Raw genomic sequence first — 20,401 nt, forward strand, 5'->3', positions numbered from 1 at the left:
ACAACTGGCTATCAGTAGAGAAAAAAAATTAAGTAGATTCCTACCTCGTATCACATTTTAAAAATATAAAAATACTGGAAGAAAATATAGAGGATAATTATGACCTAGGACAGGAAAGGAATGTAAATGTATTAAAGGAAAATATTCACTAAATATGATTAAGTAAATCTTCTGCACCATAAAAAAAACAATAAATAAAACTACAAAACAAGTTACAAGTTGCAAGAAAAATATGTCACAAATACAGCATCCAGAGGATTTATATTCAGAATATATACACAAGTCTTTCAGACAAGAAAAAAGATAAACAGAAATATATAAAGGCTAATTCAAAGAAGAAAATAAGATCTAATATAACTATGAAACAATATTCCACCATTCTAGTAATCAAGGAACAAAATTAAAACAATGAGACCATAAAAAAAAAAAATGAGACCATCATTTAATCTGTCAGATTAGTAAAAACTTTAAATGCTAATAGTATTAAAAGTCCCAATAATTTCATGTTTAAAGATCTACTCTGAAGAAGAACAGGTGTACAAAGATGCAATTTTACCATAATACTATGTAAAATAGCGCATCACTAGGGAAACTGTTATATAGACTATAATACATACGTGACATTCAACAGTATGCAACATAAAGAAATGCATATAGAAGAGTTAAGAAAAGACCTCCAAAATGCTGCTTGGAGAAAAAAAGCATGAAGACCAATACCAAATGATAGGATTTATGTAAAAAAAACAAAAAAACAAAAAAAAAAAACCATATTTCTACAAATACACATTAGATAGGAATAAAAGTTGGAAAATTCTCAACAGGTATATACCAAATTGATTAGTATTTCATAATTATCACACTATATGTCATTGCTTAATAGATAGCCACTATTGGTATATACTTGTACTGACTCAAAAACACTACTTGTAGGAATCACTTCCTCCCTCAACCCTAGAGGTCAGCCATTCTCTTGACTTTTAGAATAATCATTTCCTTGTTTTCTTTGTATTTTTGCTACTTATGTATTAGTTATAGCAGTTTTAACTACTGTAACAAAAAGAATGTATCTAATTCAATAGAAATCTAATTCTCTGCTAGGGTGGGCAGTATGGGTTGCCAGGAGTCAACTCTTGTCGAGAAACTCCAGCTGATGGGTCTGCCATTTCAACGTTGCTCGGATGACTGCCTCCCTAGCCTACAGAAGAGGAAAAGAACAAGAAGTCTGCATGGGAAGGTTTAGGAACCAGGTATAAAAGTGGCACACAACAATTTCATTCCATACCACTGATGAAAATTTTGTCACAGGTGCACATCTAACTGCATAAAAGATTGAGAATGAGGTATAGCTGAGCAGGAAATCTCTGACTTGTTATGGAAGAAGGAAAGAGCAGATCTTGATGGGCAAACAGTGGTCCTGTCACACGTCTCTAAACAATATGGCTGAGTTTTGCTTGTTTTCAAATTTTAAATGAATGGAAACATAATATGTGATTCTTTTGTATCTAGTTTCTTTTGTATGTATTTATGCCCCTTGGATGGAAGTGTCTCAGACAACCTGTGAGAGAATATGGGACATAAAGAAATGCTCAGGCTGGGTGCTATGTTACCTGAACTATTCAGTCCCAGCAAATCACACCTCCCAGACTCCACTTCCTCATACATAATAAGGACTTGATTAATTGACTCTCTTAATCTCTGTGATCAATCATAATACCCACTCATCTTTAGTCACACATGTTATTTCAAGGCTTTTATATCATGAATCTGCACTGAGTCACTCTACTCATTTTCCCTCATCACCCACACCAGCAAGACTGATAACTAGCACTTGCACAACGGCCCTTGAAGTACTGAGCAACTTTTATATTCAGCAAACACAGCAAAATTAACTGGCCTGAACTTGGGCCCCTCTGACCTTCGACTTATTAAGACTATATTCTAACCTAAGGTAACTCACCGAAGGCTCTACACATGAAACATTGAAAGCTGATTGATAAGCTATTACTATTTGCTTCAAAAAATACTTCAAATTCTTTAATACTCCTTTCTTCAAAAGGTGAGGCCTAATTCCCTACTCAACAGTGTGTGCTGTTTTTGGTGACACAATTCCAATGAACAGAAAGTGGTAAAAACAACAGTGACTTATGAAACTAGGTCATAAACAACTGTGTGTGTGTGTGCATGTACATGTATGCACACTCATGTGCACGTGTGTGTGTCTCGTCACTGGGGGCAATCAGCTGCCAGAACATGAAGATATTTACGCAGCTCGAGAGAGGGGTCCACAGAGTGAGGAACTGAGATCTCCTGCCAAAAGCTGGTGAGAAAATGGGGCCTTAACCAACAGCCACATGAGTGAGCTATGTTAGAAGTGAATCTTCCAGCCCCACTCAAGCCTATACAGCTTCAGCCAATATAAAGAGTACTATCTCAGGGCTTCCCTGGCGGTCTAGTGGTGAAGAATCCACCTGCCTATGGAGGTGACACAGGTTCAAGCCCTGGTCCAGGACGATCCCACATGCTGTGGGGCAACTAAGCCCATGCACCACAGCTACTGCGCCTGCACTCTAGAGCCTATGAGCCACAACTACTGAAGCCTGCCTGCCTAGAGCCTGTGCTCCACAAGAGAAACCACTGCAATGGAAACCCCCACATCACAGCTAGAAACTAACCCCTGCTCTCTGCAACTAGAGAAAGCCCGCACACAGCAACGAAAAGCCCAATGCAACCAAAAATAAAAAATAAATAAAAATTAAAAAAGAATAAAGCACTTAGGATAAATTTAACCAAGGAGGTGCTAGACTCATACACTGAAAGGAAAAACCCTAAAAAAAAATAAAGCTTACTAAATTCAACAATATACACATCTGATGAGTCCATCAAATGTTAAGTCATATATAATAACCACCTACTTCTTAACATTCTCGAACTATCCAGAAGTTCATGAACTTTATAAGGAATTTGAAAATCTGAAACTAAAGCTATGATTTGATCGAGATGCTGGCAAAGGTACATAATAATTCAGAAGTCGGCAAAACACTAGAACAAAAAGAGCAAAAATAAAAAGAGAAGACTTTTGCTGTTGTTTTCTGACTGCCTAAGTTAAGGCAGCTTTGAATAAAATATTTTTAAAAGGCTGAAGTTACAAATAATCAATTAAAAATAGTTAATGCTATATTTAAAATGGATAACCAACAAAGACCTTCTATAAAGCTCAGGGAATTCTGCTCAATGTTATATGGCCGCCTGGATGGGAGGAGAGATTGGGGGAAGAATGGATACACGTATATGATTGACTGAGTGCCTTTGCTGCTCACCTGAACCTATCACAACATTGTTAATTGGCTATACCTTAATACAAAACAAAAAGTTGTTTTTTTTAAGTAGTTAATATATTCACAAAGCCACTGAAAAATTCTTACCACCATAAAATCGGAGCATACAGCCAAGGTCAGGATTTGCTGCCTCCTCTTGTATTCGTGCAGGGTCGTCAAACCCCAGTCTGGATAAGTAATCATAAACAATCTGAAGAGGTCGTTCAGTAGGTTCCAGTCTCCTGCTTACACAATTCAGAAGAAAAATATTTGGTAAGTTATAAACACACTTTATTTGATTTTTAAAATCTTTCAATTGCTCTTGATTTTTACTTCTATATCAATTTTCTTTAATATCTTATGATACAACTAGTGGTGCTCAAAGTTTCTGATCTCAGGATCCCTCTGTAGTCTTTGAAGCCCCCAGAGCTTTTGTTTACATGGGGTTTATCTATTGATAGTTACATGGGGTATACCTATTGACCTTTATCTACTTATTTACTGAGAAACTAAAATTAAAAATTTCTAAATATTTATTCATGTTTAAATAACAATAAACCCATTACATGTTAACAAATATTTTCTCTAAACTGTATTTTCAAAATAGGACAAATGTAGTGATAAGACTTATACTGTTCAGCACTTTGTAAATCTCTTTAATAAAAATTAAATTAATACCCCATTATTATTTCGAAATAGTTTTGACCTCATGAACCTCTTTAAAGAATCTCAGAGACCCCCAGAGGGTCCTTTGAGAATCTGTAGTTCAAACTCAAAGGCATCAAAACTATGAGATGTAAAAGATATACTCGGCCATAACTGATTTCACATAAGCTGCAACACAATTAAAAATGGAGACTTTGGGTTGCTGACCTCTAGCTTCATAGATGGATTTTTTCAAAAAAGTTAGGAATGAACTGCCCAGTAATTAACCCATAAATCATTCTGTTACATGGTTCTGACTGAAAGCAAGGAAAAGTCGGAATGTCAGTAATCATTTGTGGCTTCTGGGGATACTGCATATTTTAAAATCACACGAACTTAATGCCTCATTTACAATTATTTTAGGAGAAAGCAAACAGTTATAACAAATACAGCAGCTGAGAGCATGAACTCCAAAAGTCAGACTGCCTGGGTCTGAGTCTTACTTCCGCCACACACTCACGTGTGTCCTTAGACAATTTATTTAACCTCACTGACTTATTCCTCACCAGCATAATGGGAATGACAACAGTGCCTAACTCACAGGGTTGTTACTAGAAGTATTTATTTATTTGCTTATAAGGAGATATCATACAGTACATAAAGCGGCTTAGCACATTATTTCACATGTAGTAGTGTTCAATAACATACTGACAATTATTATTCAAAAAAGTATTAGGAATGGAATAAAATTTTAATGAGAATAAAAATAGAATGTCTCCCCACAACTGAAACAACAATCAAAAAACAAGTATAGGAACCACTTGTATTAACTGCAAGAAACATGATGCATTTTCCAACAAGGCATAAAGACATGAAGGATCTGTGTTTTGTGGTTCAAGAACTAGAAAATACTAGTTGGCAATAAGATTTACTTTTTAAAAACATGAAATGAGAATACTACAAAGGGAAATATAAACAACTGTAAAAAAAATGATAATATAGAAATGGAAATCACATTGATGCATACAAAAAAAAAAGACAAAAATAAAAGCCACGTTGTGGCCCCTCCTGACCCATCTGGCTCAGTTCTGACTTCCAGCTTCTGTAAACTCAGAACTACTACATGGGGAATGACCAAAGAACTAAAAACCTACAAAGACCAGAAAATACTGAATTTAACAGAAATGGAAAATATACTTTTCAGAATAAAAACATCAGCTACAATGAATCTCTAATCAAAGAAAAGAAAAGTCCACAAAGGGCTGTGACGATATTGGGCACCTTCCTCATACAATGGTAGAATCCTTCAAAGAAGGGTCCATTTTAAGAGAGACTTCTAAATAAACTATCCTGGAGGGGTCAATTAGTCATTTAACAGGAAGACTGACTGAAGGATTAAGCTGAAGACAAGGTGACCAAGGACATAAACAGCTCCGTCTTTCCATGTCAAGAATGGTTATTAGATTTAGTCTAGATTGATCCAAAGAAAGGGACTATGACCAGTGGGAAGAAGTTGCACAGGTAGACTTGGATTAAAAAGGAGGCAGAACCTTAATAATTAGAGGTGCCCAATAATGAAACAGACTATCCATCAATATAGCTCAGAGAGAGCCACCTGTCACAGACAACTTAGAAGAGTCTGCTCTAGGAAGTCAGGCCAGATGAGCTTTAGGGTCTTTTTACAACTCAGGGGTCTATGAGGTATCTAAGACATCTTCCTAGTATAATACAAATTCTACCTAAACACTGCTATTATTTTTGGATACAGAGTTCAATGTATTTAACTATAATTATACATATATGGTGTATATATATGACTACATATATACTATAACTATAATGATCACATATTCAAGACCAAGAAATTTTACTTTCAAGCTCTATCTTACCAGCTTGATTTTCTTACTTCTCTTTGGAAAACGTAGAGAATTGGAAACATCCTAACATATTTTGCATCATCAGATTTCCTGATCTAAAAAGATTCTGTAGATTTTGGAAACCCTCTTTAACTATTTCCACCAAAAGAAAGTATTTTCCCTGGGAGAGAGGGAAAAAAACTAAGAGAATCTCCACATCTGCTCTCATCAATTTAGCATAAATGAACAAACAAGAAATATTTCAAGAAGTGCAAAAACAAGTAAAACGAGGGACTAATTCCATTTACTCATTAAACTCATCTGCTTAAGGGAGTAGAGAGTATGGGGGAGGGAAAATGCTATAATATGCTTACGGATCAATTCTGTGTTTCAGAGTTTGAAAAAGTTTAACAGGCTGCTAATTAGCTATGTGTTAAATCTCTCACAAATCAAAGGAAATACATCTATTGCAAAACAGGTGTAAGACAGAATATTTTAGCAAAGAAAGGTTCCGTTCATCATTTGAAATACTTCCATTAAGGCTTTAAGAAGAGACAATAAGACTATTGTTAACAGTGTGCTTCTCGGGCTTCCAGAAGCTACAATAGTCCTTGTAAACCTGAATATAAGTGCATCTGCTTATTTTTCTCCAAACCAGTCAACCAATACAGTAATGCTATCAACAATGTTTGTAGCTCTTGCGTGCTAAGTCACTTCAATCATGTCCAACTCTTTGCAACCCTATGGACTGTAGCCCGTGTAGCTCTTAGCCAACAGTTATTCTCAACAGTGCCCACAGTTAAGTTACACGTAAGAGAACAGTAAGTTTCATTTCAGGGATCACTCCACATCAAGGAACATGAAACTGAGCAAACTCCAGGATACAGTGGAAGACAGAGGAACCTGGTGTGCTATACAATCCATGGGGTCCCAAAGAGTAGGTCTTTAGTGACGAAACAACAACAATCGCTCCACAAGAACACTAGTAAATAGTGGAAGTGCATTCTTGCAACCCAACACATTGTATCCAAGACCCTAACACAGCACAGAGCAGCATTTTATACAGCAAAGTCAGGTTAAAACTCAATCTCTGGCCAATAAGGTAAAATCTGCAAACTTTTAAGACTAACAATACATATAATGATATGGAAAACAAGGATACTTTGATGAATGTCTACGCCACATCTGACACTATGCTAGAAGTGTCTCACATTTTACAAAACTAGGAAATAACTAAAAGAGAGAGTCGGGTAATTAGTACATATGGCATCAGGATTTGAACCTGTGCCAATTTCCTTACAAAGCCTCGCCTTTAGGCAAACAATATTATTTTTAAATGTAGCTAAAATAATTTATGCAGAAGAGAGCTCAAAGTACTTTCCATGTTAACTTATACCAAGAATGTAAAAAGTTATGTTTTAAAATTACCGTACATCATTAGTCTGATACATCATCATTTCAAAGATACACTATTTTTATATATCACTGTTGTATAAGAATCCTGTAGTCCCTGGTTTCTGTGAGGGGGATTCTAAATTCTTGAAATTTCCTGAGTAGTGGAGTATCTCACTTATTCACAAGCCCCTTGGATCACCTCTCAGTTTACGCTAAGAGATAAGCTGACACAGGATGGGGGCTGGTCACAGAAAGACCAACCTCCTGAAGAGAGGTTTGGGGCTTGACATGAGCCCGACCTTGGGGGAGGAGAGGGCTGGAGATTTAAATTTGAGTTCAAGCACAAGATCAATGATTAAATCAATCAATCCTACCCTATAACTCAACAAAAACTCTGTACTGAAGCTTCCTGGTGGATGAACACACTCAAGTGCTGGGAGGGTAACACGGATGCTCCCTATGCGTGTATTCACTTGGCTCAGACAATAGAGAGTCAATCCCTGGTTTGGGAAGATCCCCTGCAAAAGGGGATGGCTACCCACTCCAGTATTCTTGCCTGGAGAATTCCACAGACAGAGGAACCTGGTGGGCCACAGTCCTTGGGGGTTACAAAGAAATCAGACATGACGAAGCAACTAACACCTATACTTAAATAGTAATCTTAAATACTGCTTCCTTGAGTTCGGTGAGACATTCTAGTGAATTACTGAAACTGAAGGGGTGCAATAACGTTGTAATAGTTGCAGGAGTAATGTCCTTTAACTTGTGAAGAAGTCTGTGCAAAGTCTTGGTGGTTAGTGTCAGAACTGTATCGCAGTAAACCAGACGGCACTGCAATAACCATTAAGAAAAAAGCACTGCCAATTAGACTATGACCTACCAACAAATGCAAAATACACACAGATTTCAGAAGTGAAAAACTAAAATGTAAAAACAAAAGTTTCAATAAAAGACAAATTACTTACTGTATAACACATTCTTTTATAGTTTAAAATAGTACAGAAATATGAAACAAAACAAAAATGTTTTTCCTCAGAGTTAATCAGCTCAGTATGTATTCTGAAACAGGACTTTCCACTCCCCCTTTTAATGTTAAGATATGGTAAACGAAACTTCAGACACTTGTAAGAGGTCACCCAGCAAGTCAGTGATAGTAAAGGAATTACAACTCAGAATTCCAAATCACAAGGGCATAACTTTCTGCTAGATATATCTTATCAATTATTAACTTATCTGAAAAAATGGTGTATCAGCCACAGAAATCTTAGTCATTTTGATGACTAAAAATAGAAGTAAATATATGACCAAGAGCCAAAGGGCATTTCATTTTATTAAGGTAATGTTGTTACAACTTTTCAAAGAGAAGGCAATGATTACACTAAGCTTCGCTAGTGAGTCATTTATCACTTAAACAGTCCAATAAAACAGACAGACCAAATATTATGTAGAGAACACTGGACTTGGAGACAGGACACCTGTGTTCCAGCTATAGCTCTAGCACCAAGCAGCTGCAGGAATGTGCTGTGAACCTGACCTCTCCAGACTTGGTTTCACATCTATTAAATGAAGGAAAATGGTTTCTGTGACTCCCATGGGGAAGTTGCTAGCCTTTTAGGCAGGACAATTTTTGCTGTACAAGACTTTCCCCCACTGAGGATATTAAGGCTCTCTGGTCCTTGTTCCCTAAATGCTGGTAATTCTCTCCTGGAGTTGTGACGACAAAAGCGAGGCCCCCACACATATTCCCAGATGGAAAGGGCAAGAGGTGGTAGGGTTGTTAGGTCGGGTTCATTTTCCTAGTAGGTATCTCTCTCAGGTTCCTTCGAGGGCTAAAATTCTATAAATTCATAACCCCTCAGTTAAATTCAAGTGACAAGTCCATAACTAAAAAAGAGTAAGGAAAGAATAAAATCATGGATGATTTAGGAAAAATAATGGGGTAATTTTAGTGCCAATAATCCCATTTCTAGGACCCAGCCCACAGATATCAACAATTTAAGATTCATGGGGAGAAAAAGAAAGATTCATGGGCAAAGTTTAGTTATTACACTACTTCTGAGTGTTGAATGACTTGAAGTAACCTAAAGAGGTTAACACTAACTAGGTCCAGGCATCATGTTAAGTACTTTACTTCCTTGCAACTCAAAATGTAGCACATCATGCAGGAGCTTAACAGGATACAGACAGACCCCAGAGCCACTGAATGAATCAAGAATCTGTATTTGAACAAGCTCCTCAGGTGGACATTAGAGTTTAAGAAGCCTTACAAGTATAAATTCATTTAATCTTCATAACATATATAATTTACTTAACCCTCAGATAACTCTATAATATAAATATTATCATCCTCCATTGTATAGATTAGTAAATTGAAGACAAAGCATTAGGTCACTTGCACAGCGAACAGTCTGAGCCACGATTTGAACCCACAAGCTCTCAATCCAGAACCCAAGCTCCTAAGCCATTACTGCATATTAGTTCTCAAGTTTTAAATAAGTTACAACATATGCATAAAATAGAGTACTCTGTAGCTATTAAAACTGGTATCTAAGGGATTTTTAACAACACAAGGAAATTAGTTGAGGTAAGCAGTAAATAAAACTGAATAAATAGTATGGGTCCAACTATGTAATTTTTAAAAATTAGACACATCTACTCATTTCGAAAAAGATCTGAAAAAAAATGTCAGGGTGTTGAGGGAAGGGGAAGGCAATATATGGAAGCTAGCGTCAGAATCTAGAGTTCAAATTCCAGGTCTCACTTACCAGCTGAGTGATTCTAGATGAAATGATTAACCCTTTTAAGACTCATTTTCCTCATCTATAAAATGGGGAGAGTATTTACCTCATAAAATTGTCATGAGGATTAAATGAGATAATCTACTAAAAGTCTAAGCATTGGAAATTATTATTTCTCTGTACATTTTTTCATTATTTCCAAAATCTCTACAGTGATCATAAACTACACTTCAATAAAAAGCAAAAAACTTATTAAAGAGATAGTGCCTGACCTTGAACACACTACCAGACCTCTCAAAAAGCCTCAAATTTCCTCACTGAGAAGGAATAATCCTACCACTCTTACAGTTACTGTGAGGAGTTAAGGAGAAAAAAAATGCATAAAGCAGTAAGCCTGCTAACTAGCAAAAGAAAGCACTTAATGTTAGCTAAAATCTATCATCATCATTATCATTGTTTCTTTGGCTAGCTGAGACTTCTTTATCTCCTACTCCAGCAAAGAAAATATTCATATCTCAAATACTGTATGATACCACTTATACATGGAATCTAAAAAAACACAACAAAAATAGTGAACGTAACAAAAAAGCAGCAGACTCACAGATGCAGAGAACAAACTAGTGGTTACCTGTGAGGGGATGGGGGAGGTAAGGCAGGGCAATATAGGGGTGGGAGAGTAGGAGGCACAAACTATTGGATATAAGACATGCTATGAAGATGTATCGTACAACACACGGAATACAGCTAATATTTTGTAATAACTGTAAACAGAGTGCAACCTTTAAAAATTGTATAAAACATTTAAATTTTTAATTTTAGAAAAAGGAAAAAATATATTCATATCTTCAAACCACAGTTCAATAGTGTTTTCATTATTTTGTAATCAATTCATTGTTTTGTTTCCAAAGAGCTATTTCATTACAAAATTATCAAAGCTACACTCTCCATTTTAAGAACAGTTTAGGTTCACAAAAGTAAATTGTATTGCATTTGGACTCTTAACTAACAATACAATTAGTAGTAGCAAGCCAATTCTGGTGGGCTTTTCTCCACTTTTCTAATATCTCTGTATACAGACACACTGGAATACAGATGAGTAAGTCTAAGGTTTAAATATTGAACTCCCATCAGTCACTACCAGCTATAATGTAGGTCAAGGCTTTCCACCTGATAAAATTAGATCAGAATCAGTGTTAAGATTTAGAAAAGCCTAAGGATCACCCAATCTGATCCTGTCGTTTTACAAATGGATTTAGGAAATGTAGTTAACTGGTGAACAAGGAAAACACTCAAGTGCTAATCTACTTTTTCAGGAATTAGTCCAATTTCTAAAAGGAACACATAATAAACCTCAGTTTAGACTTTTAAAATGCTATCAATTTTTAGCTCAGCTAAACGTGTTACTATTATTACCACATTTTTCGGTGGAAGTGGGAGCCTCCTTTCTCACTTTCAACAGTATTGAACCCGCAGTTTCGAATTGTTTGGAGACATGTGCTGTCACTGAGAAAGGGGGGTCAGAGAGGCCCTTACGAAGCTCTCACCCGAGGCCTAACTCGGAGCTAGCAGTGTTCGGTTCTTTTAAAGCTGAACCAGAGCGCACACGCACAGCAGAAGACTACTGTGAGACCACTTTGTTTCTTTGCATTTATATAAGATTTTAAGGAAAACACAAATGTCTTTTAAACTTATCAAAATATGTTCAACCTCACTCTATCACATAAATGAAAATCAAAATAACAAAATTCCTATCAGATTTCCAAACATCTACATTTTTAGGCTTGAAAAAAGATTTGTCCTTGGAATGCTGAATTTACAATTCTCTAAAAACTGTTGACAATCATTTCTATTCACAATCAAGTATGTGTTCATGCGTGAGGGTGTCAAAACATGTAAAATTTAACACTAACGTGTTCTGGAGAAAGTAAGGGGGAAATAGGTATACTTTTACATTATTCATCAAAGTATAACTTCTATGAAGAGGAATTTGACAATATCTATCAAAATTAAAAATGCTACATATCCTTTGAGACAGCAATTCCATTCCTAAGATGACTTCCATGTGGGAAAAATATCACAGATACAAGGATATTCACTGCAGCAGTGCTTGTAGTTAAAAAAACTGCTAACAGCCTACATGCCCACTAATAGGAGACTGGCTAAATTTATGGGAGACTTGTGGAATGGAATATTATATAGCCATTACATAAATGAAAATTATAAAGTATTAATATGGAAAGATATCTAAGATAGTAAGCTGACAAGGTGTTGCAGATAGCACCATCAGTTTTAAAAATTTATATACAAATAGTGACACATACTCATGCATAAGCATAGGTACTTGTCATTCTTTATTTCCTTTTATACCTTTTTATTTCATTCTATTTACCTGTATCACTTAAAAAAATAAAACTTCAAGGACTTTCCTGGTGGTTCAGTGTAAGAATCTGTCTTGCAACATAGGCAACACAGGTTCTATCCCTGATCTGGGAAGATCCCACATGCTGCGGAGCAACTAAGCCCATGCACCACAACTACTGAGGCCACGTGCCGTAGAGCCCGTGAATCACGACAAGAAAAGCCACTGCAATGAGAAGCCCATGCACCATTAACTAGACAGTGGCCCTGGCTCGCCACAACTAGAGCAAGCCTGTGCACAGCAATGAAGATCCAGCACAGTCAAAAGTAATAAAAATAAATTAACAAGTTTTTAAAAAGAAAATAAAACTTAAAAAATTATTTATTGTTAATTTAGATATTCAACCTATGATGTAACCCAAATGAAGTAACTATCAAATTTTCCTCTTCTAATACTTTTTAAATTCAAGGATTCTAATGTCAGCATTCTCAGGACAAGCCTGTTTCCAAGCCTTGCAACTATAACCATCATCAGCTCCAGCATGAATAAAATCCTAAAGTCCACTTCCAAGCAGAAACACATATGACTTATACTGCAGTAGAATTAATGGTAAAACTCTGACCTCACCTGACCAGGTCTCCATGAAGCTGCAAATAAAGACTTTCCCTTCCCTCTCCAGCACAAATTTCTGATGCCGGTGTCTCTACTGTGCAAAGGACAAGATGTAGGTCGGAGGAGGCGGCGGCGGCAGAGGAAGCGGAGGTGGTCGTGGCAGTGGTCGTGTCCGCTCCATACAGGTAAACACAGCCTCTCTTCACATCTTCTCTCAGCCAGTCTCTCTCCCGAGAACCAAACCTACTTCTCCTATTCAAGCAATTTCTGCTCCCATTGCGCTTCATATTTCTCTAAAAAAAAAAAGTCATGAAAAAGAAATCGTTAGCCCAACTGTCCGACTGAGTTAGACATATTTGGTCCTCACCCCACCTTTCCACTCCTTATTCACCAATTCTTGGCTGGGTACCACTTCCTCTCATGGAGCCTTCTGTACCTGCCACGCCCATCCCTAAACTAGAAAATTTTATTCTCTTTACTGGCAGCTGTTCATGTCTCTGTCCATCATTTTCTGACCCTTTTTTTCTTTATGTTTTCAGAAAAATGTCAAGAACAACAGTTGTAGGCCTACTACCTAACTTTCATAAACTTTTATATTTTGCCAGATTTAGTTCAGATTATTCTAAAGAATATATATATGATACAACCTTACATATATAGCTAAAGCCACCCACTACCTAAAACCCCATTTCCCTTCTCCTTCCCCAGAAACAAACACTCCACTATACTTGGTGTTTATCATTCCATGCATTTTTTTTACATTTGCCCTATATGTATATGTCTATAAACTCTAATATTGTTTTACATAATTTAAAACTGTATCTAAAACCTGACATACATATGTTTCACCCTGTCATTTTTTCCCTTGATTCAACACTGCTTTAGAAATATATCCGTGATATTACACCCAGTTCATTCTTTTGAATACCATTCCACTGTATGAACACACCAAAATTTATCCCTTCTCCTGCTAAAGGCATTTAGTTTGTTTCTAATTTTTCACTGTTGGAAACAGTGAAAAACAACGCTGCAATAAACATTTCTGTATATCTCCATCTGAAAACTTCATCTGAAAAATATCATCCATCTGAAAACATCTTATATCCCAAATAAGCAAGTACAGAATCAACATAATGCTGCACAAATATTCTTTCCATTCTCATGTTTCAAAAAAAAAAAAAAAATTCCTGTTGCATTTGAGAACTTAGGTATGCATATACATTGTAAAATCACATCATCTCAAAGCAAAAACAATTGCTGCAGCAACATAAAAGTCTCTAAAGATCAATATTTACCTGCTCTATTTTTATAATGGGCCATTTCTATTCCCTTTAATAAAAAAAACCAATTTCCACAAATAGTTACACTGTGCACCTCTCCTGGTCTACTCCCCACTGCATTTCACTGTTTCAGTCATATCCAATTCCCTCAAAACACCAACTATTTCACAATTCCATGACTTATCTGAAAAGTTCTCCTCCATCTTGTCCACTTGAGTAGTTATTCCTCAAAACTACTCAAATGTCACCCTCTCTATGGAGTTTTCCATGTCTCTCATTCCCATTTTCTCCTCCTATCTAGAAAGAAAGAATTACTCTCTCCCACACACTTCCACTGCTATGTAAATCACCATGTGTTTTAAATTATTTATTTTGTGTTTTCTCCTCTGTTATACACTGAGAACCTATTATAGTGCCTTACAGCCTAGGTGGCAGAGAGATGCAGGCAGAACTCAGCTGATATCACAGAAATTTATCCCCAGTCCCTACTGAAGCTTGACTAGCTCTGGCAAGAAGCTGAATAAACTTGGGGGGGAAAAAAAAATCTCCATTTTTTAATAGAAAACCTTATAATCTTTTCTTTGTATCAGCCACAAAGCAAATACTTTTGCTAATATTCCTCATTGGAAAACAGAAATATCTATAATAAAGCTGATATTATTCTTGTACTTACTGACATTAAATATTTGAAAATAACTGTAGCACCTAACAGAGAAGGCAATGGCACCCCACTCCAGTACTCTTGCCTGTAAAATCCCATGGACGGAGGAGCCTGGCAGGCTGCAGTCCATGGGGTCGCTAAGAGTGGGACACAACTGAGCGACTTCACTTTCACTTTTCACTTTCATGCATTGGAGAAGGAAATGGCAACCCACTCCAGTATTCTTGCCTGGAGAATCCCAGGGACAGGGGAGCCTGCTGGGCTGCCATCTATGGGGTCACACAAGAGTCGGACATGACTGAAGTGACTTAGCAGTAGCACCTAAAATTCAATCTCTGAAGATGATAAAGAAAGGGGAAGAAAAAGAATGTATTCCCCATGCGGAGAGAAAGAAAAATAAGAAATGACAGTGGCTTCATTGTTTAAGTTTAGGATAACAGGTAAACTGACCATTTTATAGATCTTAGGGATTGCGGTATGGCTAATCAAAACCACGAGGATTATTACTAACTTTAGATAAATAGAGTAAAGCCCTGCTACAAGTGGGAACTAGGTCTCTCTATTCTCATGGAGAGCATTCTCTCAAAGCTGAACATGTCACAATTAACAAGTGCTCTCAAGCACTTATGAGCACAGGGACCACCATACCTGCATGACTAACCTAACCAGTGCGTAACTAACCAACTGGTTTAAGTGTTTCCTACTTTTATTCTTTGGGGAAGATCAACTGACCCTCTGAAAACAGTGTTCCATATGGTACAGCTACATTTACACAAAGAAACCCTGCATTCTCAGTGGAGAGAAAGTCTGCTCACTGCTATCGACAGGGCCATGGACACTACTCCACAAATCTATCAGAAAGAATCCTTAGAAAAACTTAAGGTCAAACAATATCCCACTAACCTTCTCAATCTTAGAAAAGTCAAGGCAGACCCCAGGAGGTTATTACCCTAAGTTACCCATGATTCTTCTTCAGTGAGAATGTTTAACAGTCATTTTTTAATGTGAATATCTATTTCCCTTAAAAGACTATACATAAATTCTTTAAGAAAGTTACACTCTTGAAACACATGTGTTGTTGGTCAAAGAATGTATCTCCTTTTATATGACATATTCCAACCTATGAAAATAAACTGCTGAGTTAGAACTTCAGTAGATATCATTCTCTTAAACCTGTTCAATGGGCATTCAAAGGCCTAGATACCAAGGCACAGCCTTCTGGGAAAACTCTAGATTAAATGGTTAGCTATAATTATTGTTTAGTCGCTAAGTCACGTGCGATTCTTTTGCAACCCCATGGACTGTAACCCACCAGGCTCCTCTGTCCAGGGGATTTCCCAGGCAAGAACACTGGAAAGAATACTGAAATAGATTGTGATCTCCTCCTCAAGGGAATCTTCCCAACCCAGGGATTGAACCTGAGTCTCTTGCACTGTAGGCGGATTCTTTACTACTGAGTCATCAGGGAAGCCCTTAGCTACCATTAGTCACTGCTGAATTACCCAGTGCTCCCTTCCCCACTACCTAAACCATCAAGGAAGTGTTGGAAAGGTCAGTTCTATCCTCTAAGATGCTTGCAGCTTTTTAAATCACTATTCCACTGGAATTGCTAGACTGAAAATACTTCATTTCCTCACTTACTCTTCTTATATAAGAACTATTGACAAGCTTCTCTAAAAGGGAACACAACCATAATCATCCTCCCATCAAACAAGTGTATTAAGAGCACATTTAAGATTTAAAGATATTTCTAGACGGCAGAAATCTTCAGAGTAAGCAATGAACTAAGTACTTACTTCAGTTTTACACTTTCCACCCTCTAAAAAATGAAGACAACATTGAGGGCTGGCTCTGATTAGTTCAAAGGTGATAAACTATTAAATGCTCACACACAATTAACTCTAAGATATGCATGGTAGAACAGGGTCTACTGAAGTAACTCTCCATACTCAATGAGTTCTAAACTGTGAAATATCCTAAAGTAAGAGATGTGTTCCCACATTCAAAACTTCAGAATGATATGGGCTCATCTCGGAATACACATGCTAAGGAATATCTTGAAATGGATGGAAGAGATAAAGAGAGGAAGAGTATTTCAGTTCATTAAAATCTTTTTGGTAGTGACTGATTTTAAAAACCACATGTGTACATCATTTTGATAAAAACTTGAAACTACTACTGAAAAAACAGGTCTCATAGCAGTCACTGACTTGATGAACCGTAACTTCATTTATTATACAGACTCAGTTAAAAAAAAAAAGTAAAAGAGTTGGACACGACTGAGTGACTGAACTGAGAAAAAAAAAAAAAGCCAAACTATAGCAAACATCTGGAAATTTTTGCTTCAAGGATACTCCTGATAATCTTAAAAAATATTAAAAATATCATACTTATATTCCAACTACAGTTATAAAGGACTATATTCTAAATAAGATTCTGAATCAAATTTTCCAATATGCCATACAGTGGTGTGTGCATGCTTAGTCACTTCAGTTGTGTCCGACTCTGTGACTCCATGATCACAGTGTGCCAGGCTCCTCTGTCCAGGAGATTTTCCTGGCAAGAATACCAGAGTGGGTTGCTATGTCCTCCTCCAGGGGATCTTCGTCTCCTGCATCCCGTATCGCAGGCAGAATCTTTACCGCTGAGCCACCCGGGGAAGCCCTAGATCTAACCTGGCTAAGTTACACCAGCTTAGCTATAATTGATGTTCATGATTTGATATTAAGTATTAGAGAAGGGGGCAGCAGAGGAGGAGATCATTAGATGGCATCACTGACTCAATGGACATGAATTTGAGCAAACTCCAGAAGACAGTGAGACAGAGGAACCTAGGGCGCTACAGTCCATGGGGTCGCAAACAGTTGGACACGACTTAGTGACTGAACAGCAACAGAAGAGTTAGAAAAAAGCATGATAAGTCTTTCAAAGGGTTTTCGGAGAAGAGTATGTAGAAGACGACAGATTCTCAAAGTCTTCTACTTATATATTCCTTTCCCATTTCACCTGGCACAAAATTCAACCACTCAGCTACTGAAGTCAACTTTTGTTTGTAAAAAACACACAGCACCTATTCTTCAGTCGATCCCGTTTATTTGCAAAGATGCAAAGGTCTTAAGACACTGTTAGCCTCCCATATCACCAGGTCAGCACTAGAATAAGTATCAATTTCTGGAATCTTTCTAATGGCTTCCAAATTGGAACCCCAGTAGTAGTTTGGACCACTTCCTGGATCTGTAGGATGGTGGGAATCCTCAATAAAGATCCTTATTTCTCAATTCCTTCCCTCCCACATCTCATTCCCCATGGAAAAATAGTTGCTGTAAAAATAGCAAAGGCTGTTTACCTTCAAGGCCAGAGGGCATTTACCTACCTCTCAGACTTGCCCTTTCCTGATAAGCCAGGCAGCAGAATTTTTTTAAAGTTCATTCACAATTTACATTTTTGTGACCTTACAGTTTTAAGTAAATATCCAAAAGTCTTTGAGTAATTAAATTTAAAACATGATTAAATAGTTTACAATAAATATGTAAAAGGTCTATGTGGAAGTGGAAGTTAACTATGAAAAGTTATTTCAAGTTGCTGTATTAACATTGGGAGGTAGTAGCAGAAAAACTTATTTTACAGAGTTCTAATTTATGTCGTTTCGTGGATTCACCAGATGTTTCAAATCTACTATTTTTTTCAGTGTTGCCATCTTTTGTGATGTCCTACGAATAACCTTAGTAGCGAGTATATGGTGCTCACTCTCAATCCCAACGACCATTACTTAATAAATTTTTCAACATAATGTATTTTCATTGTCTTTCAAAGTATTTTCGAAACACGCCAAATCTAAATTTTCTTTGCTCTCTTCCTTTTCTCTGGCAAGTTTTAAATCCTGCTGATTCCTCTTCTATAACTTTAGAAGGAATTCCATTCCTTCTCCAGGACCCCTAGTTTACATATTTGACCTACGAAAAAATTTCTCTCCAACTACATATTTCGAAGGCTAAAACTCCCTTCAGTGAATCTTCCACAATCTCTCCTTCTAACCACCTTCACTGTCCCCACCCCACCCTACATTCCTTGTGCATTTTAACTTTTCGTCATCACCTTGAAGACTCCATTCCCCCCCTCCACCCCTTGCCGGCATCTGCCTTCATTTCCTCCTACTCCCCTTAATTCCAATTTCTGCCAAAAAGCCCCGTTAGCTGCCTGTTGCATAACTGCTCCCCCATCACCTTCTCCCTGGATTGTCAGCCCCGCTCCCGCCAGCAGGAATGCCCCCCTTTTGTCCAACCCCTCCTCCCTCCTGCAACACGCCCAGCGCTTCCCCGAGATTAAGCTGCTCCGGGGATTCTCTCAGCAGGCGGGGCAGGTCGTGCTCCCAGGCCGGCGCTCTGGTGCGGGGAGCAGGTCTTAACTTCGGTGGGAAGCTCCGAGGGCAGAGGCTGCCGCGCCAGCCGGCGCAGCCCCGAACACCGCAGCGCCCGGCCAATCACCGCCGCCATCCTCCCGCTGGGGTGATGTCTTCAGGTGTCCGGGGAGAAAGCCCTGCGTACTTCCAGCTCCGCTCTCGGGCCAGGAGACGCCGGCCCCGGGGCCGCGAGTGCGGCCGGTGGAAGCACAGGCTGGCCCCCTGGTCCTGAAGGAGCCGAGTGGGCGGCGGCGGCCGGGTGGACGCCAGACCCAAGGCGTGGGCCTGTGAGGCGGGTGGCGCGCGGCCAGGGATGGGCAGCGGTGGGGACGGAGGCGGCCGCGACCGCGGCCTCGGCGGGGGCCCGGCCCAGAGGCCTCGGCGGGTGCAGCGGCCCCTCCAGCCGGGTTTGGGGGCAACCGAGCCGCGAGGCTGACTGACCGACGCGAGGCGGGGGTCGCCCGCTACCTCAGCCACCGCGCGGGGCAGGGGCGGCCTCCCCCTTGCTCTCTCCCTCCCCAGCCCGCCCGAGCACCTCACCTTCAGGACCCGAATCCCGCCCGGCCGACGGCTCGCGGGCGCTTCAGGCGGCTCCGGGGGCTCAAGCGGGCCCGCGGGTCCCGGCTCCACCTCCCCCATCGGCGGCTAGCGGCGGCTGCACAGGGACGCCCGGCCGGCGCGACGCCGCGCGGAGCCTCGGCGGCGCGCGCGAACACCCAGCAGCCCCGCCCCCCGCAGCCCTCTGGCCCCGCCCAGAGGCCCGCCCCGCCCTGGCCTGCGTAGCTGCGGGCCGGGTGCGTCCCGGGCGCTAAGGGACGCAAGCCGCCGGCAGTCGGCCGGGGACTTCACGGGCGGAGCCTGGCGCCGCCGCAGGGCTAGGCCTTTAATATCAGCTGCCCTCGGTTTGGAGGACTGAGGCGCAGGGAGAGTTATTTTCTGAGCGACTCCTAAGTAGGGGCTGGGCAAGGAGCAGGGGAGGTTTGCACCTGTCAACAGAGACGGGAGGATGCTGCCTTCTGCAGAAGGTGGCTTTCGTAACTTAACCTCTCCCAGACGTTTCCTCTCTACTCCAAAACTGGCCCGTCACCCTCACAGGTGCAAAGCCATTGAACGAATTGTTGAGATACCCACCTTAGCAAGGC

At 39.3% G+C, this 20,401-nt stretch overlaps 1 protein-coding gene across 1 annotated transcript in view; it reads right to left on the reverse strand.

Moving 5' to 3' along the window:
- Positions 1–19,984, reverse strand: part of PHLPP2 (PH domain and leucine rich repeat protein phosphatase 2) — a 59,235-nt gene extending 39,251 nt beyond the window's left edge. The window contains exons 1-3 of the mRNA XM_020901833.2: positions 19,800–19,984; positions 12,935–13,212; positions 3,423–3,556 (exon numbers count right to left, since the gene is read on the reverse strand). Of these exons, the coding sequence (XP_020757492.2) occupies positions 3,423–3,556; positions 12,935–13,212; positions 19,800–19,898 (511 nt within the window). The 5' untranslated portion in view covers positions 19,899–19,984. The remainder of the gene's footprint in view (positions 1–3,422; positions 3,557–12,934; positions 13,213–19,799) is intronic.
- Positions 19,985–20,401: the final 417 nt, after the last annotated feature.

The sequence above is a fragment of the Odocoileus virginianus genome, chromosome 20, assembly GCF_023699985.2.
Source record: "Odocoileus virginianus isolate 20LAN1187 ecotype Illinois chromosome 20, Ovbor_1.2, whole genome shotgun sequence".
NCBI classification, from domain to species: Eukaryota; Metazoa; Chordata; class Mammalia; order Artiodactyla; family Cervidae; genus Odocoileus; species Odocoileus virginianus.